Source organism: Stegostoma tigrinum, chromosome 16, assembly GCF_030684315.1.
Source record: "Stegostoma tigrinum isolate sSteTig4 chromosome 16, sSteTig4.hap1, whole genome shotgun sequence".
Taxonomy (NCBI): Eukaryota; Metazoa; Chordata; class Chondrichthyes; order Orectolobiformes; family Stegostomatidae; genus Stegostoma; species Stegostoma tigrinum.
The window spans coordinates 48,976,327-49,002,120 of record NC_081369.1 but is presented as its reverse complement, the minus strand read 5'-3'; the positions used below and the strand labels follow the sequence as shown (position 1 = coordinate 49,002,120).

At 39.7% G+C, this 25,794-nt stretch overlaps 1 protein-coding gene across 1 annotated transcript; it reads left to right on the top strand.

Annotated features, from left to right (window-relative positions):
• On the top strand, nt 1–22,191 carry cotl1 (coactosin-like F-actin binding protein 1). Its single transcript, XM_048547100.2, has 4 exons — nt 1–338; nt 439–521; nt 2,141–2,298; nt 19,448–22,191. Exons 1-4 carry the CDS (start codon nt 262–264, stop codon nt 19,556–19,558), a joined length of 429 nt encoding a protein of 142 aa, XP_048403057.1. The 5' UTR covers nt 1–261; the 3' UTR covers nt 19,559–22,191.
• The last annotated feature ends 3,603 nt before the right edge of the window (nt 22,192–25,794 follow it).

The window sequence follows — 25,794 nt, the reverse complement described above, 5'->3', positions numbered from 1 at the left end:
CAACGCCCAAAGCCGGTAAAAGGGGTTGACATGCATCCGCTAAAGCTGCTTGCATTTATCTGCAGCCTCATAGCGGGTGCTTCCTAACCTATGCCTGAGACGTGTTATCAGATGCTGCGGAAACTGCAGTAAAACGCCAGCAGCAACGTCCCTTCGAGTTACAGACATTATTTTTGCTTTTGCTTTTGCTCTTAGTCCATTGATAGTCGGATCAGGGATTTGTTGTACAGAAGTTCACCAGCTGATTCACCTATCGCTCAAATGGCTACAAAGATAGATAAAGAGGCGTGCAGAGAGTCATATAACCTCGTCCGGGATGATAACAACGATGTCAATTGGTTCGTTTCAGCTCAAATCTTCTTTTTGACTTGCAATTATTGCCAACTTTATGCTATTTAAAATCTTTAATTGCGTGTATGTGTATCTCTTTCTTTGCAGGGTTATTTTTAAATACGATGGGCACCTTATTGTTCCTGACTCACAAGGCACAAATTATGAGGACTTTAAACTTCATTGCACGAGTAAGATTTAGGGTTTTTTTTTTAAAACGTAAACGCCATTTGTTCTCGATTTTTATTCTTGTTTGTCGTGTGTAGCATCCATCTCGCGGAAGCTAGGAGATAGCTCGCCTGCCTCCGAAAATCCTGCACTATGAGAGAATGCTACGTTATATGCTAAGTTCAAGTCGCAAGAAGGGTATAGTCTCAAGTTATCCTGCATCTGGAGAACTGCAGCCGCAACAGAAACGATCGATTTGAATCCACGTTCCTTACTAAAGTGCCGATGGCGCAGCTTTTCCCGCACAATCTGTCCAGCCTAAGGTTAATCATTAACTAGGCTTTGCTGTTACTCACGTTTAACGTTTCAATGGTAGGGGTGCGCATTTTAGATAAACCGGAGAGAAAATTAATAGACAGATCTAAACAACTAGATTCCTGGATGTACCATTTTTACCGATTTGACTATCTCGTAACTAATGTAGTTTTGAAAAGAGGGGTGAAAATCACTTATTTAAAATCGAATAATCATCTCTTTTTAAGAGAACTAAATTCTATAGCCCACCGCTTATGAAGTAGCAGGCTAAAGCTATTTTTTAAAAATCTCCGCGACAAATATATTTGTGTAAATAAGTATTAAATTGTCCCTCCGGCTTTGTGTGTTACCAGTTTAAAGTTAGCGATTAAAATATAACTTTTTCATAAAGGTGTGGCTCTCCAGTGGGGAACTGTTCAGCGCTTATTTTTGGTTCCTTCTTCCTCAAAAGCGCTGAGGATCAGCTGATCCTCAGTTTTTTTTCGAGTAATTTTTTTTAAACGCAGTTGATTTCGAGCTTCGAAATCCGAAGTTTGGAATTTTGTGTTGCGATGCATTAATTGACCGTAAGTATAAAATAGTTTAGCCGCGCTGACCTGAAACGTTAATCGGGATTTAACTGTTGGGCAACTTCAATCATCTCAAGACGGAACCATTTTGTTTAAAGGAAGCTTGGCTTTTTAACGTTCAAGAGAAAATGCCACTGAAATTGTGATGTTATGTTTGCCATCGTCTCCCATCTTTATTTCCATTTTGACTTTTGGGAAGATCTGTCAAGAGTAGATTTAAGATGATTTTCTATTACTATTGGATGGTTTGAGTTGGTCCCAAAAATGTTTGAGATTTTGTTTTTTCCTTGCTGGGCTTCCTCCTTATTCCACCCACCACAAGTGGGTGTGGAGAGATGGCTTTTGAGCAAGATATGAGTCAGAAGTTAGAGCCCAGTTTCTTTTCCCATTTTTGAGTATTTGGATCAATCCCCAATGACCTGTCACTCTATGGAATTGCACACTGGTGCACTTTCTGCAATACTTTGAAATAGCTGTAACAAATTATACATTCACTTTTGAAGACTTCTACCTTCTTAGTTTGGTATGTACTTTAATTCTTTGGGTCATTAGTGGAAGAATTAGTGTCCAAAACTAATTGGGTACTAATTCATTAGTGGATTATAGTCTGTCTCTTCTAGTTTTGACAGAAAAGCTAAAAATCTAAAGATAGCTCAGAAACACTGAGCATTTATAGAGAGAGCAACCTCACTGAAGCTGAATGACCCAAGTGCTTATACTCCAGATGGTCCTACTTCTAACTTACTGCCATTCTGCAGATGATCGTATTTTGTTTGGGTTTCATCGAATCATCACTGGAGATGCCATGAGCAAACGTGCCAAGTTTGCTCTCATCACCTGGATTGGAGATGGCGTTGCTGTACTGCAGAGAGCCAAAGTCAGCACTGATAAAAGTTTGGTGAAGGAAGTAGTACAGGTAGGCTGTTTGCATTAGTTGAGTTTTTCTTTTCAACCTTCTTAATCCCATTTTATGTTCTTTCATATAATCAAATATTATACAATGGAAATGATTAGCAGAATGAGTCTTTAATTTACATGTTTGCTCACCATTTTAGTTTCCTGTTAGCATTTCAAAAATAAATGACTATTTTCACCACTTTCTATCCAAAATCTAATAGATTTTCAGGGTGCCTTTGTAATGCAAAAAAAGTTTTGACTGTGCCCTACAATCTGTACCAAGAGAAGTGTAACTCTTCAAATAATCTGTAGTTGTTTTAGGGATGGCACATTAAACTTCAAGCTTTTTAAATGCAGCTATGTTTACTCCTCAAAGCTGTCTTTTCATATATTTCATGATGACATGTTGAGCTGAGTGTATATGTATACTGCACTGTTTATATTGGGTCTAAAATGTATTGGTGGGCAAAATGACCATTTAACCAGTTGAATGCTTTAATAATTGGCTAATCTTATTAATTCAAAGCAATCAGTTTGCTTAGTTACCTCGGACTAAAATTGTTATTCAGTTTGGCTACTAATATAAATGTGGGCAGAGATGATGTATGTCTTGAGGACAGACAAATAAAATACAGCACTGCCTGCCTTCTAAAAATTCTAGCTTAAAAATTAAATCTCCATTTAAAAACTACAGGGTTACAGACCCTGTTTTGAGATTTTTAAAGCTATTTGCCCTGTTTGATCATTCTCTCAGCAATAGAAGATTTTGTGATTTTTGACTTTCTCGTAACACTGTACCAGTATCCACAGAAGAAAAACAGTTTCCATTATCAGATAGCCTCTAATGAATCACAACCCACTCCCTCATGCATCTTTTGTGTGGGATGGAATTCTACGGGAGTAGTAATTAACTTTAATTATAATGTAACCCACCAGGGATTAAATAAAATGTTTATCATGTAGATTACTATATTTGTCCTCTCAATTATTTTTGCAAGTAACGTTATCTGCAAGCAAGTAAATAGTACAAATGATCCGACCACACATTTTCTTAAAATATATATTTACATATTGCATTTCTTGTGCCATCTAATTACATTCAAAATAACTTGCAGTTCTTTCATGGACTTCCATGTGCAGGGTTAATACATGAGCTATCACTTGCTGTTCCGTGTGAGCTTGGAATTTTTAATGCATCCTGTTTCACGAATTGGCCACAATGTGGTTAAGTTTACGGTTTAAGGTTAAGCCGAGGAAGGCTCTGAAAGAGTTGTAATTTATACTTGATTTTTGTGCATGTATGTAAATAAAGTGGTAGGTAAAATTGGTAATCTACAGCTACACAACCATGTGGGAATGTGATTTTATGGTGATCAGAGATCTGGTTCTAAAGGATGTGACTGGAACGCTAAATATTCCTTGAGTAAGTAGTGATGAGGAAAGGTTGGAAGTGAGGAGAAGAGGTGACTATTGATTTTAAGAAGAATATTAATGAAGCAGAATATCGATGCCTGTAGAGACTAAAGACAGAATCCATTTAAATAAAATTCAAAAGTATTGGCGATATCATTATACTAACTATGCTATTTAGATCAACAAGGAGGGTAGATGCAGAGGGGGGTGAAAGAACCAAAGTGTAATGATAATTTGCCTAATGCCATTTGGGAGAACAAAAAGACAAAAGGGGGGGGAAAAGAAATTATGAAGCATGCTTGAAGAAATTTTCTTGTTTTGTACATTTCTCCTAACCAGGGGAAATTGATATCTGTATCATCTGGTTCTGATGAATGAGAAGTGGTGTCAGTAGGGCAAGCATTTCGAGGACAGTGATTACAATACCATGATTAAGTTGGCTTTAGAAAAGATGAGCAACCAAAAGTGAAAATTCTTAATTGGAAGATTGTCCATTTCAGTGGGTTGAGAACTAGTCTGTACTGTGTGAAATTGATGTCAAAGATTGGCAAGTAAAACTATAACAAAGAAATGCTGTCCTCTCGTAGCCATTATGATTTAGGGTAGAACACTTTTTTTAAGGGCCAGGGACAAAGTGTGGCCAAAAAAGTCTAGAATTCCTTGGTTATTGAGAGAGAAGCTGAAGTAGACAAAGGTATGCATGATATATCAAATTGGTAAGAGCGTGAAAAGCAGACTGAGTGTAAAAGCCAGAAATGAAATTGAGTCTAGAAGGATATGAAAAGATGCTGGAAGTTAATACCCAAAAGCCTGGTGATGAGTATATTTTTTATAAAAAGTATAGAGGCTGATTTAGTAACTGAAAGACATGTTGGCGGGAGGCATGTCTGACTTGCTAAATAAATACTTTGCATCCATCTTTACTGAGTAAAGCTACATTGTCAATTTCATAATGAAAGAGAAATTAGCTGAAACTGGATAGGCTAGAAATTAAAAAGGCATTCTTAGAAAGGCTGCTGGTAGTTAGACATGTCAGTTGGACTAGATAGAATTCTTGCAAGAATCCTGAGGGTGGGGGGTGAAGGTTAAAATTTTTCGGGTACTGGCCCTAATCTTCCATGCTGCTTGGTTACATGGGAGGGCTAGAAAATAACCAATGTTTGACTCTTCAAAAAAAGTGAAAAGGTAAACACAGCAATGGCAGTAACCTCCTATGGTTGGGAAACCTTTAGGAAGGATAAGATTAGCTGAGGAAAACAAGTGCAGACTTAAAGGGTACATGTTTAACAAAGACGATTTCAGCTTTGAGACAGCAAATGAGCGATAGGAATGCAGTTGACATTTTCTCCTATCCCTTCCTTTATCTGTTTCCATTTCTGGGAGATAGGCTATCCATCTAGAACCATAGAATCCCTACTGTTTTGAAGCAGGCTGTTTGGCCCATCAAGACCATGACTACCCTGCGAAGAGCATCCCACCCAGACCCAACTGCCTACCGTAGACTACATTATCCATGGCCAATCCACCTAGCCTCTGCATCTTTGGACCATGCAGATGTGGCGAGAATGTGTAAAATTCTCACACAGGCACCCAAGGGTGGAATTGAACTCAGCTCCCTGGCACTTTGAGGCAGCAGTACTAGTCATTATGCCACTGCTATATCCACGACAAGCCCATTGACTCTTAGGATGTGTAGTTCAGGTAACCATCGTTCTGCTTCTGTAACATATTCCATTCTCTCAGTTTCTCTGCATCTGTCCTGACCATGGCACCTTCCACACGGGTCTCAAATCTTCACTTTTTCCTCAACTGAGGATTCTTAACCATGGTTGACAGTGCTCTCAGCTATCACTGTCTCAACAAAAGTTGCTGGAAAAGCTCAGCAAGTCTGGCAGCATCTGTGAAGGAGGAAACAGTTAATGTTTTGGGTCCAGTGACCCTTACTCAGAACTCATGTCTCCACCAATGTACTTACTCCTCACTGCCACCATCTTCAACATATATGCCACCGTTTACCTTATTATCATTTGAAGGAAGTTCACTGGACTTGATGTTAACTTTGCTTTCTTTATAAAGATCCTGCTGAGTTTCTCTGGCAATTTTTTTTATTTTCATCTGCAGTATTGCAACCTGTTCTGGGCAGCATAATTTATGAAGAGTGAAGGTGTTAGAGAGGGTGCATATTGAATTTGAAGATGGGGTTACTTTTCCTTTTGGCCATGTTTGCGTTTGGACCATTTAGAACCAAATCTGCTTGATGTAACTCAAAAAAAAATCACTGGCAAGAATTGAAGCAAGATACCAGTTAAGTAGCTGAATTATATATTTTTGTTTTTTTGAAGCCATTCTCTGGTTCTGCTGTTGGAACTTTTGAAGTAAATAGTTGTTTTTCTTCAAAAATTTGTTTGATCCTAGCTTCATGGAGCTTGTCTCCTTTTTAAATATGAATGAAGCAAGTTTTATCTGGTTGTCCTGTCACACTAAAGGAAGGATGATTCTAAGGGAGAATTGATTGGTTTGACTTACTCTCTTCTGAGAGTTTAAAACGTATTTTTAAATTAAATCTCCTTCCCCACATTTGGGACAGGCACATTGGTGTCATCTCTACCTGCCCCGTAGCCCCCCTCCTTTCCTCTAGTTAGTTGCATCTCATAAAATTTGGGGTCCAGATGTGAGTTGACAAATACAACCTACGTGCAAGTAAGGAGAATGTGATCTCTAGAATCATATGCTTCATAGAATTTCTTCAGTTTGGAAGCAGGCCATTCAGCCCATAGAGTTCATAGTGCCCTCTGAAGAGCATCCAATGCATGCGCACGCACAATACCCCCTAATGCACAAAGGCTGCACATCCCTGAGAGTGATGTGCAACTTAGCATGGCCATCCACCTAATCTGCGCACCTTTAGACTATGGAAGGAAACCAGAGCACCTGGAGGAAGCATGTGCAGACATGGGGGAGAATGTGCAAACTTGACATAGACAGTCTTTCCTGTGTGGGCCACTTGCTGAATGGAAGGGCCAGGTGTTCCTGAGGAAACAGTTGTGTAACATTTCACATGTTCAATAAAGGCAAGATTTTGTTTTTAGAAATGAGGATGCATAAGCTTACCTCCTTGAGGTTGATCTCTGTCTTGGAACTCTGCTTCCCCTGTTACTTTTCTCTGCTCTTCCTTTTGTCATGCGGATAACTATGTTGTAGCAGCATTTATTGTCTAGAGAGCAATTGAGAGTGACAAGCAAAGATTTCCTTCCCTAAAAGATGTTAGTGAATTTACTGCAGTTGACAACAGTTACATGGTCATTAGGTTAATTAATTCAGATTCTTACTGATTTCAAATTCCCCATCTGCCATGGTGGGATTTGAATAGTGACCCCAGAACATTTAGCCTGGGTTCTGAATTAGGGTGGCACAGGGGCTCAGTAGCTAGCAACAGCTGCTTCGCAGCCCCAGGGACCTGGGTTTGATTCCAGCCTCGAGTGGCCGCCTGTGTGGAGTATGTATGTTTCCACCAGGTTTTCTGGTTTCCTCCTGTAGTCCAAGGATGTGCAGGCTGGGTGGATTGACCATGTTAAGTTACCATGGTTGTCCAGGGGTGGGTAGGTTAAGTGGGTTAGCCATACTAGATAAGAGGATAGGCTTGAGGCACAGGTCTGGCTGGGATGCTATTTGAAGGGTTGGTGCAGACTCTGGGCAGAAAGGCCTTTTTTTTGCAATCTAATTCATAGATTCACTACATGTCAGCTGACATTATCACTCCAGCACTGAAAATCATAAAATATCAACCACAGTGTTTAAGGTGTGAACTGGTTAGTGGAACTGAGAATCCACCATTAATTCAGCTTTTTAAATGATTGACCAAAATAGTAGAATATTTGAAATGATGGGATCCTTGGAATATTACTTTGCAGCTTGTAGTGGTGCACACTGCCACTGGATTGGAGCCAATTAAGTATGCTGCGTTGTCTTGGAAGGTGCCGAATTTCATGAATGTTGGAGCTGCACTCTGCAGACAAGTGACATGCACTCCATCTCCCTTTCCTGACTTATGAAGGTGGTGGAGATAGGATAATTCCTAACTTTTGAACAAAAACAAAGTTGCTGGAAAAGCTCAGCAGGTCTGGTAGCATCTGTGAAGGAAGAAACAGATAATGTTTCAGGCCCGGTGACCCTTCCTCGGAACTTCTGACCTGCTTTTGTAGCCAGAGATATGACACGGCAAGTCTAGTTCTGTTTCTGGGCAATGATGACCCCTAGGATGTTGACAGTGGGGAAATTCAGCAATGGGGATGTTGTTAAACATCAAGGTATTGGTTCAAATTTCTTGTGAATATGGACACATGTTAATTGTCATTTATCAGCCCAAGCCTGTCTAGATCATGCTGCAAATGGCCACGGACAGCTTTAGTATGTGAGGAATATTAATGGTGCTTTGAAGATGATTTAGACCTAGAATATGCCCCTCAGGAGGGCTATTGTGGCACAATGGTCGTGTCTCTACCTATGGACCAGAATACAGAGGATCAAGTCCCCCATTTCCACCCTGCTTCCCTGCCCAAGGCTTCTTTATAATATGTCTAAACACACTGACTGAAAATGCCTCACCTGAGGAACTTCTCAAATGGCTTAATCCCAACAGCACAACCATCTTCGTTTTGTGCTAGGTATGACTCCAACTAGTGAACTGTTTTCCTCATTCTCATGGAGTCCTAGCAAGGTTGGAGTCGTTGATGTGAAGAGTAGTCACCTTCACTTCCCTCTAGAGGACAGCTCTTTTGTCCGTGTTTGTACAAAACTGTAACAAGGCCTGGTGTTGAGTAGTGCACTGGATCTCAAGCTGGGCAACAATGAGCAGAATATGCTGTGGCAAGTATTAATTGATAACATTTTTTGATGGCTTCTTCCTGTGGTTAAATCATTTGACTGGGGTGGTAATTAGTCAGATTTAACTTGTTATTGTTTCTTGGTACAGAACTAACCTAGGCAATTTTTCACTGACCAGTTGATATCAATGTCCTAGCTATATTAGAACAACTTGACTTGGGGCACACCCTAGTTTTGGAGCACAAGTCCTCTGTTCTATTGCTGAAATGTTGTCAGGAGTCAATCATTGCATTGTGTGAAGTCTTCGGCTGTTTCTTGGTCTCATGTGGAGTGAATCAAATCAGTAGATTAGCATCTGTCATGTGCGGTGAACTTTTGGCTCCTCTGCCTGAAGGTCGATGCAAATGCTTCAGCCTTAGCTTTCTTTTCCTTCTATAAAACATATGTCAGCTAAACAATGAACAGTATGGTCTGCAATTGTGGCTAAAACAAGAAAATCATTAACTATGTTAAGAAAAGCAAAAATCTTGAATTGGGGGCTATTGAAAGAATCTCTTGGATATATTACATTATATGTTTTGTATCCATGTTTAGATTAGATTAGATTACCTACAGAGTGGGAACAGGCCCTTTGGCCCAACAAGTCCACACCGCCCCTTGAAGCATCCCACCCAGATCCATCCCCCTATAACCCACACACCCCTGAACACTACAGGCAATTTAGCATGGCTGATCCAACTAGCCTGCACATCTTTGGACTGTGGGAGGAAACCGGAGCACCCGGAGGAAACCCACGCAGACACGGAGAATGTGCAAACTCCACACAGTCGACCAAGGCTGGAATTGAACCCGGGTCTCTGGTCCTGTGAGGCTGCAGTGCTAACCTCTGAATAGCTGTAAGTTGTGGTGTTAACCGAAAGTGGTTATATAGTAGATGATCATTTTATCTTGGGCAAAGTAATTAACCTTTAAGATAGATGAGTGCTGGCCCAGATGAAATGTGCCAAGAGTCCTTAAACGGGGCAATTGTTCTGCAGGCCCTATATCTTTTAGCTGTTTGGTGTTAAATTTCCATATCTGGAATGATTAATCATTCCAGTATTTAAAAAGGTACAGCAAGGTGATAATACATTAACTAGACTTAGTAATAGGTAGTTTTTTGTTTTCAAGTATTCAAGGTAGAGATAGAGATGACACCTGAACATGAAGTTTTGTGTTACATAGAACATTATAGCGCAGTACAGGCCCTTGGCATTGTGCCAACCATTGAAACCAATCTGAAGCCCATCTAACCTACACTATTCCATTATAGTCCATATGTTTATCTAATGACCTACTTTTACAATGCAATTTTACTCAGTTATGATTTCCTCAATGAGGACAGTCAAGTCACATGTGTGCCTGGACTTTCAACACCTTTTTTGACAAAGCATCTTGCAAATAATTGTTTCATGAGGGAATCTTGTGTAATTGGAGAGGACTTAGTGCAGCTGAATGCCCATAGTCAAAGTTTTTGGTTTTGAATCTGTTTTTTTGACTAGTTACCGATAGCAGCTGGCAAGAATCTCTATTGGGCCTTTCTATTTGCAATTCTGTCAAAGCTGTGATTAAAAGTTAGCAGAGGAAATAACCCTCCAGTTTGGTATTGAATAAAGCAATGACTTGCGTGTTAGGCACATAGAAACATTCAAACACAAGCAGATCTTAATTTACTGGTGCCATTAACTTGTTTGCCAAAAGATGTTTATCCCCAGCAAACGGTGTTATGCACGTGGGGAGGACTAAAAATACATATGCACAACAGGGAACAGAAATGAAAGTAGTATTGAAGGCAACTACAGACAAGAGCTGAACTGATGAGGTGAGAGATTACCTTTTGACATCAAGGCAACGTTTGGCTGAGTATGGTTTCAAGGAATCTTAACAAACTAGAAGTGGGAATAGATTTGATTAATTTGATCAGTACTTTGTGATATAACGAGATGACTAAATTTGTGCAGAAGAATTATTGCAACTAGATTGGTTAGTGAGGTCTGAGGGTCACCTTTGGGTTATCTAAGGGCATAACTGTGGATATGTGTCTTCCTTGCAGTCCTCTGAAAGCTGGTAGGCCTGTGGAATGAATTGCCTGCTCATACGATGAATATTGACTTTCTATTTGTGGGACTTGAATTTTCTTAATCAGTACAGCAATTGTATTACATAAGTCCTAGGTAGTTTTGAAATATTTCATCAGTGTGATTTCTTAGATTAGTTTGGGTTCCCCCAAGAGACTGAAAAGTTAGCTTTAGATCAATTAATAATGGGCCTGGATGTGACTGAACTTTGAGCAATGTTTCTGGTAGGTTACAGTGTGGCTAGAGGCTGTCTACAAAAGACTTTCCAATTCTAATGGAACATGTTTCAAGAACCAGTTGATGTTTTCCTGCTCAGCACTTTGTATTTGTCTTCAGATTTCTATTTGAACTGTTAGTTAACCAACTTAAGTTACAAAATTGTTCTAATTATTGGAACTGTTCAAAGCTTTTTGTGTAAGGAAAGATTCCATGATTCTTTATGGGAGCATTGTGTTTGAGTGTCATACCTTACACATGTTGAAACAGAGGTGAGATGGCCAAGTCCCAAAAAAAGCTTTCTTGATGGAAGTGAGCTGGGGTGGAAATCTGGAGCTTGGGACTAAGCAATTGAGGACCTGGCCACCAGCTGTCATGTGATTTTAAAAAGAAAATTGGCAATGTTCAGGGAGCCACAGTTCTAACACTAAGGATGTGGGCCTATAGGAGGCTGTGGAGGGATTTTAAAAATGAGGATGACAATTTTAAAATCAAGATGTTGATTGACCAGCCCCACTAAGTTAGCAAGCATGGGCAAGGTGGAGAACTGGACTTGCTGTGAGTTAAGACACTGCTGGTAATTATATGGAGGATATAATGCAAGAGAGTCTTCCTGCTCCAATGATGTTGCTTGGCCTGCTGTGTTCATCCAGCTCTACACCTTGTTATCCCAGCCAGGGGTATGTTGGGATATTTGAATCAAATATGTTTTGGGCAGAGGCAACTGAAGCTGGGCAGTATTGTGAAGATGGAAGTAAGTGTATTATTTCTAGTCCTTCATGGGACATGCGTTTTGGCTGGTCCATCATTTAATGTCCATCCCTAATCACCCTTGACATGATTCCAAGCTTTTTTGAACTACTGCAGTCCAATTAGTCTAAGTAGACGTAGGGAGGGTATTCCCAGGATTTTGATCCAGTGGCTGTGTAAAAATGTTGTCTACATTTCCGAGTCAGGACGGCAGGTATGGTTGATGTCTCTCTCTTTAGTTGGAAGTGGTTATGGGTTTGGAACGCACTGTCTAAGGACCTTTGCTGAATTTCTGTGCTGCATCCTGTAGGTGACACACACTGCAGTGGTGGAGGGTGTGAATGGTGGTGGATCTCGCTCTAATCAGTTGGGCTACTTAGTCCTGGATTGTGCCCAGCTTCCTGAGTGGCAAGTGGGGAAATTCCATTGCATTTCTGATTTGCATTTTGTAGATGGTGGACAGATTTAGAGTCAGGAGGAGAGTTACTTGCTATCGGCTTCCTAGCCTCTGACTTGCTTTTGAAGCCTCTAAATTTCTCTGGTTAGTTTTGCTAAGTTTTATTTTTGTTTTCATCAGTAGTAACCCCTAGAGTGTGTGTTTTGCTGGGGGTCATTGATACCACATTCTGCCCTTGATGTCTCGGTAGTATTTGGCAATCACACTTTCTTAAACCCCCTTGCCTCCAGTTCAGCTCTTGTCCATGTTTGAACCAAATTTGTCAGGAGTTAAATGGCCCCGACTGCTCACTGACATTATTCAGTTTGGCCCACAATGTTGTGCTGACCATTGATCCTCATGTATGCACCCTCAAATTTCTGTGACCATATACATGTCCAGCAGTCTCTTAAATGACCCCAATGACCTTGCTTCCACAACTGCTGCTGGCAACGCATTCCATGCTCTCACAACTCTGTGTAAAGAACCCACCTCTGACATCCCCTCTATACTTTCCACCAACCAGCTTAAAACTATGACCCCTCGTGCTAGCCATTTCTGCCCTGGGAAATAGTCTCTGGCTATCAACTCTATCTATGCCTCTCATTATCTTGTATACCTCAATTAGGTCACCTCTCCTCCTCCTTTTCTCCAATGAAAAGAGACCGAGCTCAGTCAACCTCTCTTCATAAGATAAGCCCTCCAGTCCAGGCAGCATCCTGGTAAACCTCCTCTGAACCCTCTCCAAAGCATCCACATCTTTCCTATAATAGGGCGCCCAGAACTGGATGCAGTATTCCAAGTGCGGTCTAACCAAAGTTTTATAGAGCTGCAACAAGATCTCACGACTCTTAAACTCAATCCCCCTGTTAATGAAAGCCAAAACACCATATGCTTTCTTAACAACCCTGTCCACTTGGGTGGCCATTTTAAGGGATCTATGTATCTGCACACCAAGATCCCTCTGTTCCTCCACGCTGCCAAGAATCCTATCCTTAATCCTGTACTCAGCTTTCAAATTCGACCTTCCAAAATGCATCACCTCGCATTTCTCCAGGTTGAACTCCATCTGCCACCTCTCAGCCCATCTCTGCATCCTGTCAATGTCCCGCTGCAGCCTACAACAGCCCTCTATACTGTCAACGACACCTCCGACCTTTGTGTCGTCTGCAAACTTGCTGACCCATCCTTCAATCCCCTCGTCCAAGTCATTAATAAAAATTACAAACAGTAGAGGCCCAAGGACAGAGCCCTGTGGAACTCCACTCACCACTGACTTCCAGGCAGAATATTTTCCTTCTACTACCACTCGCTGTCTTCTGTTGGCCATCCAATTCTGTATCCAAGCAGCTAAGTTCCCCTGTATCCCATTCCTCCTGACCTTCTCAGTGAGCCTACCATGGGGAACCTTATCAAATGCCTTACTGAAGTCCATATACACCACATCCACAGCTCGACCCTCATCAACCTTTCTAGTCACATCCTCAAAAAACTCTAAGGTTCGTAAGGCATGACCTACCCCTCACAAAGCCGTGTTGACTGTATTTGATCAAGCCATGCTCTTCCAGATGGTCATAAATCTTATCCCTCAGAATCCTTTCTAACACCTTGCAGACGACAGACGTGAGACTTACCGGTCTATAATTGCCGGGGATTTCCCTATTTCCTTTCTTGAAGAGAGGAATTACATTTGCCTCTCTCCAGTCCTCAGGTACGACTCCAGTGGAGAGCGAGGATGCAAAGATCTTCGCAAGTGGCGAAGCAATTGCATTCTCGCTTCCCAAAGCAGCCGAGGACAAATCTGATCCGGGCCTGGCGACTTGTCAATCTTAATGTTTGACAAAATTTTCAGCACATCAGCTTCGTCTATCTCTATCCATTCCAGCATGCACACCTGCTCTTCAAAGGTTTCATTCACTACAAAGTTGGTTTCTTTCGTAAAGACAGAAGCTTCCCCTACCTCCTCAGGCTCCACACACAAGTTCCCTATGCTATCCCTGATCGGCCCTACTCTTTCTTTGACCATTCTCTTATTCCTCTCATAAGTGTAAAATGCCTTTGTGTTTTCCCGGATTCCTTCTGCCAAACCTTTCTCGTGCCCCCTCCTGGATCTCCTCAGACCATTTTTGAGCTCCAAGTGCAAGTCTCCAGTACTATTGCTGGAATGCAATAGGCTGTGGTCTGTGTAATATCAATGCTTTGAGCTTTCCTCTGATCATTTGAAGTGAATCAAATTGGCTGAAGACTGGTATCTGTGGTGCTGGCAACTAGTGAAGAAGCAGAGATGGATCGAATACTCGGCCCTTTTGGCTGAAGATTGCTGCATGTACTTCAGCCTTATCTCTTTTTGGTTCTGGTATTCTGGCTCTCCATCATTGGAGATAATGATATTTGTGGAGTACCTTCCTCTAGTGAGTTGTTTTAATGGTTCAGTCACCACTTGTGACTGGATGTTGCAGGCCTGTGGAGTAGTTTAGTTAGGTTGGCACTCCTAAGTATGCCTGGTTCAGCTCCTGGCATGGCATTTATACTCTGGTTGATAATGCTAGAGTGGGGGCTATCTGGGCTATGAGCTTGCAGTTTAATTGAGTATAATTTTGCTGATGTCCACTTGTAAGCTGAGATCTGTTGAGAGGTCTGTCCCATTTAGCACCATTCAAGTGCAGAAATGTAGAGAGTAGTCATGTGAAGACAGGACTTTGCCACTGCTACGAATACTGTCATACGCTAATGCATCTGTAATAGATGGATTGGTGAAGGTGAGTATGCTTTTATTCCCCTCTTGGTTCCTTCAGCACCTACATAGATTCATTCTTTTAGCAGCTATATTTTTGAAGGCTAGAATGGTCAGAAGCTCACTTGTGAACCAACTAGGATAATCTCAAACTGTTCCTGAGAAAATGATAGTCTGCATTGATTAACAGGGTTTGAAAGTTGCTGAAAACAGTGGCTTCCATGTTCTTGGGTGGAGAAAACTTATTGCTACTGCAATATTAAGTTTCAGATGGCTTAGCAACACTGGACGACTCTGGAGATATGGTGAAATAAAGTTGGTCTCTTCTGTGCATGCATGAAATCTAATTCTGTGCTCTTGAATATTGTTCTGGAGGTAGTATTCAATTGAGAAATTCACAGCAATCCAAAGACTCTTGTGGGAGGTTGGAGATGATCGATCAGGAAGAGCAGCCATTGTAGTTGACTGTTTCTTTGGCTATGATTTTAGATGTGAGAATGGATTTAAATGAATAAACTCAGCTGTACAAAAGTGGGGTTTTGGATGCAGATGTTGTGGTCAACCATTTCAAGGGCTGCAAATGAGTTGAGAAGGTCAGGGAAGGAATGTTTGGCTTTTTAACAGCAACATAGAATGTAATTTGTGATGTTGAGAGCTGATTCTGTACTGTGATAGTTGTGGAAACTTTGTCACAATGATTCAAAAATGCAGTTCTGGAAAAGTTGACAATGGATTTGGAAGCCAACAACACTCATTATGGCAGAGGAGGCATTAGTGAACTGTCTGAAAAGGGTGTATTTACAGCATGACTGGTTAACATGGGCAATTTCCGTTGCAAGTGTGAAAATAATGCATTATAATGTGATTTTAAAATAAGGGCTGAACTTGCATCTTTAGAAAATGGAGGATTAAAGTGTGGCTAGAGGCATGGGGCAAGAGTGAGGGTTTAAGTTTTTAGTACTTTTATGATAGTTCTGTGGCGAAAGGTATTAAGTCAAAATGAATATCTTGTCCCACGAGCTTGGAGCAGGCCCTTATATGGCATGGTTCATGAAGTGTTTGGGTGGATATTGGCAAGGAAAATGTCATAGGCTGATGCATCTGTAATAGATGGATTGGTGAAGATGAGTATGCTTTTATTCCTCTCTCGATTCCTTCACCTACCAGGGATTCATTCTTTTAGCAGCTATGTCTTTAAAGGCAAGACCAGTTAGAAGGTAATTTCTAAATCACATGTTACACCAAGATAGTGAACGGACTGGAATAATCTCTGTCTCATAGACAGGAATGAGATGTATGGGATAGTATCTTGGAAGCAGTACCATATTAGAAGAAACCAAGAACTGAGGAAAGAGTGGAATAATGGCATATGTCTAAATGCACAATGATTGGTGAGGTACAATTATAAATAAACAAGGACAGGGACCACTTAGATTTTGGGTTGTGTACTTGAGTGAATTGAACAGAAATTGAGGCAAAGTCTGCTCACTAGACTAATACAGCTACACAATGACAAGAATTGTACATTTGTGTTGTCCAGAAACACGCTGCATGAATTTAAAAATGGTACAGAAAAGCTGGTTTAATCTAGGTGTGCAATACATGAGTAAAATCTTCACTCTGAAGAAGAGGTCCTGTTGATCTAGGCTTTAAGCTTGCATAGTTTATTTATTAATTTCTCTTCCAGGGGGAAAAACATCAACTTGAAAGATGAGAGCTGCAGAATATTTTGCATGAAGGGAATTAATTCCCCAAAGGAGGTATGGAAGCAGTGTGGAGGAAAGAAGACAGTGTGTGAGAAAGGACTTGGGTTTTGGAAATCGCTGGAGAGATACTGTTCATTTATGAACCCATGTTTTCCTTGTTCCTCAGTACAGTGGAATCCCCCTCTGCCCTGGTTTCTTTGCCTCCCTGGTACTTTGCTTGTGCTCCTACAGTATATTTGTGGAATGCTATTTTTACAAAAGCGCAGGCATTGCGCATTGTGGTTAGTGGTGAACAAATGGCCTCGGTTTGATCGGTACTTAGCACCCTTAATTTGATATCAGTGTGCAATGGATGTAATGCCAGTGAATAGTGTTAAAATGCAGCGACTACAATAAAGCATGAAATGGAATGTAGTCCAATATAATGTGTAAGATGTGCTACAGGCAATTACTCCAGTATGATTTTTAAACCCCCTGCTCCCCCTTCCAATAATGTTGCTGCTGTATTTTTCTAGCAGGTAAAAATAATTTTGTCATTTTTATTTGTAGCTGGGAGAAAAATCAGACATGAACAACTTGGAGAGTAAATAAATATAGCAAACAATTAAAACTTGTTCCTTGGAGCTTTGAGTGGAGTTTTTTTGACTGACTCGGGATTCTGCGAGAAGTAGGATATGTGCTTTGTACAATAGAAGGACAGTTAGTATTCATTGTGCACAGTAAATTAACATGAGTATCAGGGCCTCTGCTCGCAAAATGCAACCATTCTGCTACATACAATGCAGCTTTTGTAACCAATTATGAATGCGTCTAAAAAACGGATGGCCAGAATTTGTTACTGAACTACACATAATGCTCAACCTGATGTTGGCATTTCTTAACTTTACTGCTTGGACATCTTTATTCCAAATTTAGAATATTCATACTTAACCATAATAATAAGGTATTTGGCCATAAGATTAAACTTTTGAATTTTTTTACTACCCAGAGGGTGATTAGAGCCTTGGAATTCACTGCCTTAACAATTAGCTGATGTAGGAGCCTCCATATATTTAGGAAGAACACTTACTTTTAACATGTGGATTTGAATTGCTGTGGATTCAACGAGGCTATGGACCCCATGGAAAATGGCATGGGATTGGACAGTCCAAACATTGTCTGAATGGTGGTCTCTGTTTATGACTGTGTATATAGAATATGAGCTGACCCTTAAATAACTGTTTTGGATATGGGAAGTGATATACTAAATATTTGGCAAACATTGTACCGTTCACTACTGTTGTTTTGCTGTAAACATTGACTGCAGAACACTTTGACATGGATGTAGTAGTTCTGTGTATTTTTAAAGTTTTTTTTGTAAACATAATTTTTTAAGTTTTTTTTGTCTATGCAATGTACTAAGCAAAGGAAGAATTAAGCTGTCCTTGTATAGAACTGATGTGGCATACTGTGATCTCCTGCTGAATGAGTACTAGCCAAAAATAACACTCTGCCTTTCAGCCTAACATTTAAAACTCCTGAAGTGTTGTTTATATAATATTAGTAATTTCCAAGAAGCAAGTTACCACTTCTTTCCAGTTTTGTAGGTACAATGCCTTTTGAGGGTCAATATCACAGATACCCCTTGGGTCATCAGTTCTTCCCCCATGCTGTTCTAAGAATTCATTTTATTTATGCATTGTTAACTTCTAGGAATATTCTAAACTGGAATTGTTCAGTATAATTTTGCTACTGACTTTCCAAGTTCTACTTACTGTTGTGTTGAATTTTAGAGATTTTGTAAATCATGTAATTTATTTGTTAACCCAAACCATCTTGATTTTTAAATCTTTTTGTGTACATAATGAGGCTTTGGGTGCTTTCCCTGTAATTTCCACTTTTAAGTGTGGTTTTGAAAACTTGAGGGTGGTTCTCTCTTCACCCCCCCCCCCCCCCCCCCCCCACCACACACCCAGGTAGTAGAGCCCAAAACTGGAGGGCATAGATTGAAGGTGAAAGGGGAAAGATTGAAAAGGGACCTAAGGGGCAACTTTCCATGCAGAGGATGGTGCGTGTATGGAATGAGGTGGTGGAGGCTGGCACAATTACAACCATTTTAAAGGCATGGGGGGGGTGGTGGGGTTAGAGGGTTATGGGACTAGATTAATTTAGGATATCTTGTTGGTGTGGATGAGCTGGACTGAAGTGTCTGTTTCCTTGCTGTATGTCTCTGACTCTAAATCAAAATGGAATTGTTTGAAAGACTTCAAATGTTTTGAGGGATCGACAGAAGAGTTTGTGAATAGGAGAAGGGGAAATTGCATTGCAAACTTGCCTGAAAGAAAGGAGCCATTCACACCCTTTGGGAATAAGTAAATCAGATATGATCAGCAGTGGACTGTGATACATGTAACATTTTGTACATGCACTTGAATAGTTCATTGATTTGGATTTAATAGCATGGCTATCTATATTTGTATGGGTTTGTAGAGCATAGGATCAAAATGCCACCAATTCTCTTTCTTACCTTTTTAAAAATGGTACTTCAGTTGACAATACAAGATGGTCACTAGTGCAAGCAATACTTTTAATGTGCCATCAAAATATATATAATTCCTTTTTACAACTGTTTGCTTTCTGTAATTATCCTTACTTTCCTGATTTTTTTTTTAAGTTTCAATTACAATTAGTAGTTGCTCAGGCACAGATGCACTTCATTTTGTTTTTTGCTTATAGCATTTGAATTTAATAGTTATTTTAGCTCTAACAATCTAAGAACTTGTTAAAAACATTGCCATTTGTTTGAGGCCTAAGTAACTGAAGTCACTTAACTCCCTACTCCAGACTTTTTTGACAGTTTGGAAATGTAATTCTCTAGAATTGAACAATGTGCACTTGCTTTGAAACTGCTAATTTTGGAGGAGTCACCTTTTTGTCAGGTGCATAATTTGTTGTGAAATGCATTTTCATTCCATTTTCTTTTTATCTTGTAGAACTTTGCTAAGGAGTTTGTCATCTGTGACCAACAAGAATTGGCTGAGGAATATATCAAACAAGAACTAGAGAAAACTGGAGGAGCCAATTATGATGCACAACTTGAATGAAGTGTATTAGCAACCTTCTACCTGCTGCTTGGCTATAAGGATGTGGAGAAAATTGGATGGGTATATAGTTGCACCTCTACCCACATCAACCCCCATGGGACATGTAGTCATTCAGCATTGTGAATGCCCTCTTAAATTTTGTTTTGGAGGTGCGTGTAAGAGTCCACCGGCACAGTCAAAAGCGCTTCATCAATTTATTGGTTTGTTTTGTTTTACATTGCGTGGTTGACACAATTACTCCCTTTTTTTTTCCCCAAATGGTCCTAGGAGGCGAATGCTTATTTTGTTTCAATTTTTATATGCAAGTTTCCCAGGCTCCTTGTTCTGGAAACTTAAGTGAAAGATATCTGTTGGAGGGTTTGGGGAAATAGATGGTGATTATGCATTCTCGAATAAATTTTTTTTCAAAAATGAAATGTGTTTTTATTTTAATAAAGCAACTTTTAATGAATCTAGAGCTAGAAGCTATTAATCTTGATTGTGCTTGTGAGATGCGTAGTAAGCACATTTGGCTGGCAGTGGTTGCTGCAGCAACTGTAACCTGATGGTAGGATTGAGTATTCTATGATGTCCCCTGGATGGTAACTGCCTTGATCACACAATCATTTTAAATTATGCAATTCACTGTCTCCTCATGATGCCGGAGCAAAATTTCATAACCAGTGGCGTTCTATTCAGTAATGTTGCTGAGTGCGTTGGTAAAATTCCAAGGATTGCAAGTTCAAATTCCTCCTACAAATATGCAGAAGCTAAATAAAGAGTACCAGCAATTGCTATTTATCGCACCTATTGGCTATAAATGTTGAAGAGCTGACTTTGCAGCCACTGTTTCTTCCTTCTTCCTTCCTTGTTTAATACCATTTAACACCAAAAAACACTCTCTTTACAACTTTTATTTTAAAGTAACTTGGGATGATTAATCTTTATTTTCTGTAAGTTTACATTTACTAGCTCCTTGGCAAAAGGAGTGCTATGTGAGCCACTGTCTAGTTTTGTTCCCTCATTGAACCATGGGGTGGGGTGGATGGTCATTTACATCTTGAATGTAATAGAAGTTAAAGGAGGCCATGAAAAATCCAGCATCTTGAGCACACCACTTTCAGATTAAAAAAAAATAACATTTGTATAGCAACCTTTAGTATGAAATGCCACGGTATTTCAGGAGCTTTATTGAACAAGATGTGACATGGATCACAATAAAAGAACCGCTATCAATGGTGAATGATAGTTAATTGGGGTTCTGCAAGAGGCTGAAATTAGAGCTTGGAGTTTTGTAAGGGTGAAGAAGGTTAGCAGTTGGGCAAGGCAAAGGTAAAATAGAGACTTAAAGGTTTTTTAAAATTGGGGTTCAGCATTGATCAGTGAACACAAGGCAATGGGTAAATGGAACTTGGTGAGAGTCAGGATTGGTACAGTGGAGCTTTAAATGGGCTCATGTTTATGCAGAGGGTGCAGATGGGAAATTTGTTTGAGACAGTTACTATTCAAAAAGTACAGTTGAGGCATGATTTCAGTGTTCAATGCAGCCCATGACTGCAAATCTGCAAAAGTTGGAGATTAATCCGTTTGCTTAATCCCTGTCTGAGGCAGCATTCCACAGGCACATGTTCAAACAAAAAAATTGCAGTGGATTGAGAAGAACACTGTGACCAGTCAATTCACATAGGTGCAACTAATCAATCGATGTAATGAGAGGTCAAGGCTTAGCTGCGCCTAGCAAGCAAATGATTTGGTCTGTAACAAAGGGGTTTGATGTTTTGCTTATCAAGCTTTATGTAAACAGTAATTATATCATGGGCAAGATATCAACAGCTAATTCCATTTGTGTCTCTACATCACGTTGCAGTTCCTGTTTCTTAAAGTGCCAGACTATTCTCTGTCCTTGAAGCTTTGCTGAGTGGATATTTTGTGTTTTTTTTAAAAAAGTAGTGCTACAAATGGTGACACAAGTTACAATGACATGCTTGTGACTTTTTATTGAGAATTTTAAAGAGTTGTACAGATTCCTAAGACACACTCTCCTGTAGCCCTTCTCACGAGTCCAGTCTTGTGAAATTTTCTTTTTGCTGAATCGTAACCAGGGATCAATGGATGAGATATTTTGGTTACTACCCTTTATTAAACTAGATTGATGTCATAACATACAAAGATTTGGATTTTTGAAAGAAAACCTGGACTATTTATAGCCAGTATTTACCATCTGAAATTCAAGTAAAGACTGGACTTTCTTGTTAGAAGTGACAATGAGCTTACTATCATCTTGTATCTTGCTGTAACGTGAATCGGTAGCAATAAAACACTTGTAATTTCTCAGCAGTTGGAAGAATGGGAAATATGCTGAGCAAACTGATGCATGATTTCCATAAACAAATGACCTAGACAGTTGACATCCATTAACCTTGATGACTGGGAATGTAGCTTGAAGGTGCATTTGAATAAAGGCATAAATTGGAATTTTGAGGGCAAGAGTGAATGAATTGTTCTGTTTGTTGAGTTTTATTGGTTGTTTGAGTATTATACAACCATCATAATTAACTTAGCTGAACCAACTTACAGCCCTTCAAAGAACTGCACCAAGCAAAAGCTTCATTTGTTCCACAAATGCTTTACACAATAAAATTATGCAAGTATAAGTTCTGATTTATTTTTGTCTAAGCTTATAAAGGTCATTTCTCAAGTGATTTGAATAATGACAATCTGACTCCTTTATTCTTTCTCCCCCCCCACTTACCAGTTAGCTATGCCTCATGGAGGATAATAATGTTTGCAATGGTTACTCACCTCTTTTAAGCATACTTCCCAAAGAAGCATGCAATTTGCACTTCTAACTCTGCTGTGAAACATGGGTAGCTATAGTTCTTTCAGTCGCAGACAGCATTTTAAGAAGACAGTGTGGAGCTGGAGGAACGTGGCAGGCTAGGTAGCATCAGAGGAGCAGGAAAGCTGAAGTTTCCTGACCCCAAAATGTCAGCTTTCCTGCTCCTTTGACTCTGCCTGACCTGCTGTGTTCCTCCGGCTCCACACTTGTGTTATCCCTGACTCCGGCAATGGCAGTTCTACTATCTCTTAGCAATTTAAGAAGATGCTGATGCAACGTGGAAATGGAAATACAGCTTGTAAATGAGAAGATTGCAGGAGTGAGGCCAGGGTATTCTAGTACTTTCAGAATAGTTATCCTGCTTTTAAGGAGGTGTGCAGTATATTGAATGGGTCAAAGTTTTTCAAGGTAGTAATGTCTTAAATGGAATCCTCTTTAGTACATTGTTGCACGTGTGTGTAAAATGAGTTGTGGAAAATGCAAGTCACCTGAGGATGTAGAGTTAATTTGATTTAGGGGCTCTAGTCATGTGATGGCAGTCTGCCTATATGTAAATTGTCTAATAATCAAATACACACTACAAAGAACTTTTTTTCTATAATTGGAAATCTTGATTAGTGGCTTGCTTTTCTCACTAATTAATATCCTTTTATTGTTACCTATTTCAAAGTGAAAGGGTCTTGTCTGAAATGCAATAGTAGATTTTTGTATTTCTGATTGTTCTTTGTTCTTTGTTTGAAGTATGGTAGGAGAGGTCTTGTGCTCTCAGACCAGAAGCTCCAGTTTTGAAAACCTCATCAAGGCTAGCTGGCGATTGGAGGATGTTTTTGTAATTTAGTCAAATAAGTTCATTTATTAATCTGCTCCCAAGAAAGGAGGAAGAAAGGTTCTCCCACTCTTATTAGCCATGTGATGGAACAAAATTAGAATCTCTGTCATCATTAACTACATGTCCAGATTACAACATTGTACTCTGATCTTTAGCACGCTACCAATACAAATTTATATTTTTGACCTAACTCTGTGAAAATCATGCTCTCATTGATCAAGTTGCCTGAGTACCTTATGCATGTTGTGATATTCTTTTTAGTCCAGATTTCTAATTCATTAAGACTGTATTTGTCCAACATTAGAATAATCACCAACCATGTGTCGGCTTCACTGCTTAGGGATATCTCAATGTCCAAAATGGGAACAAAATGATGTAACACAAATGCAAGTAGGGATATGATGCACATCATTAAACAGCTTACTGTGTATAGAAAGATAGATAAGAACACCCCTGAACACAATTTTTAAAATATTTACTTCTAGTCTATAATTGTGATGGTTTGTATTTTACATGATTTTTCTATAAGCCCAGACATTCTTCTAGTACAGAGAATTGATATAGAGCCGGTGGGTTGTTGGATTCTCAAGTTGAGGCTTGTTTCAGCTTATCTGCTTTAAGAGTAGAAAACTCTGGATCTCTAGAGTTTGTGACTAGTTTTCTCTCAATTCCTTGGTAGCACTTCAGGCAAATTTCTACAGCTTTCCATAAAGAAGCATTGCCTGGATTTTACACATCTAACACTGATCTGTGTAGTGGAAATTTTATGGATAAATGTTCAATTAATAGCTAACTTCATTCTAAATAAAGTCAAGATTGGTAGAATGCAGCTTATATTTCAGAAGAGTTGAAATTGTATTCTCTGTTTTCAATTCCAGTGAGATACCACCTTTAGTTTTGAGTTTTCTCTGGATGCCTTAGTTTTTTTTGCTCCTGGGTGCTTTCACCATATTAAGGCTGAGGATAATAAACTTCACACTAAATAGCATTCTTATCAAGAATGCATTGGGTTGATGTTCTGTTAACTCTAACTCCAAACTAATCTTTAAATGGCACGTTATGTACTTTTTAAAAAAAGTCAGTGATTTCCTTTTAAGCCACTTTTAATTAAGTAACTATGTATCGAGATTCAAACATTAAATAATTTTTAAGAATTTGTATCCAAACGAGTATTATACAAAGTTTTGGTGCAAAAATGACACTTGTTAGGAATAGATAGTAGTGAAGATTAATTCAATGTATGCAGACTAGCAGTTCTTCACTGAATTGGTCATAGAAATACCCATGAACAGTTTTATTTTGCAGTAAAATTAGACACACCCTTATTTGATGCCCATCCAACACTGCCAAAGTACAAACTCACTGCAGGGTCAGCTCGTTGTCTTTCTTTTCTGTGGTGCTTGCCTGAACACCTTCGGCTTCCCTTCATTGTTTGTGTTCTGAAAGAGATTTTTCTGTGATTGCTGAAAGAACAAGTCAATTTCATTCTCTACAATATTGAGCTACGGGTGAATTGTAGTCGCATTGTAATCAATGCATTTCAGTCAGTTGTGGAGTATGAAGGCTCCTCAATGGCTCTTATGTGCAGTACATTTGAAAGCATTGCTCTGAACTGTTCACAATGATAGAACCCATAGAGACCCAAAATCCACAGGTTTGGAAAGCTTGGGAAAGGGCATGGCTACAGTGTCCAATTACATCAAGGCAGGTTAAATTCTAGAGGTCGACAGTATCATGGTGTAAATTCTTCCCAACTCCTCCATAATGTGGGCAATGGGGAGTTAGTCAGGAAAGTACGGCATGATCAGAAAAATGAGATTCTTCTGTCAAAAAAAACTGATTTTTAATCATGAGGCGAGATTCTCATTGGAGTTGTGAGGAGCCTCTTTGCCTGTGTTTAGGTGAAAATAGTTCATTAAAACATAACGTGCAATTTGCTGTTCTCCCACAGAATGGATAGACACTAGACCCTGACATGAAAATCTGAGCAGGTACTTGCTTCCCCCAGCTTGACTAGCTATCCCCAATATCTTAGGGTATTCAGTGAGTGGTGACTGTGTGTGTTCTTCAGCCACAGAGGTTGGCATTGAACATAGTCTTACCACAATATTATGGCACATCTCCAATTCACTTATAATACAGTTAGCCATTTCACTGCTGTACTTTGGAACTCATTGCTTTACATCATAATGCAGTTGCCAAGTTGCTTTGTATGCAATCATGGATGTCCCTCTCCTCCACTTCCTGGGCAGCTTGATCATGTGCTTAGTTACTAGAAGCAAGTTGCATTTTACAAAAAATTATCTAGCAGAGAAGCCTAGTTCTTAAAGCTCCACCTCCCCTACATTAAAATGTTATGCATTCCCCAAACTTAACCTATTGCGTCAGCCACAGCTATCTTATTATCACTTTAGAAAGTTATGAGGCTTTTCTACTACTCATGCTGCTACAACATCCTTGGAGTGCTAGAGTGGCTAATGTGGATTGTAGCTGTTCAAAGATGCCTTCTCGAGTAATTAGCAGTGGATGGTAAATGCTGGCTCATTTTGTGTGGTTTTAGTGTCAGCAAACATGACAGAGGGCATCTTT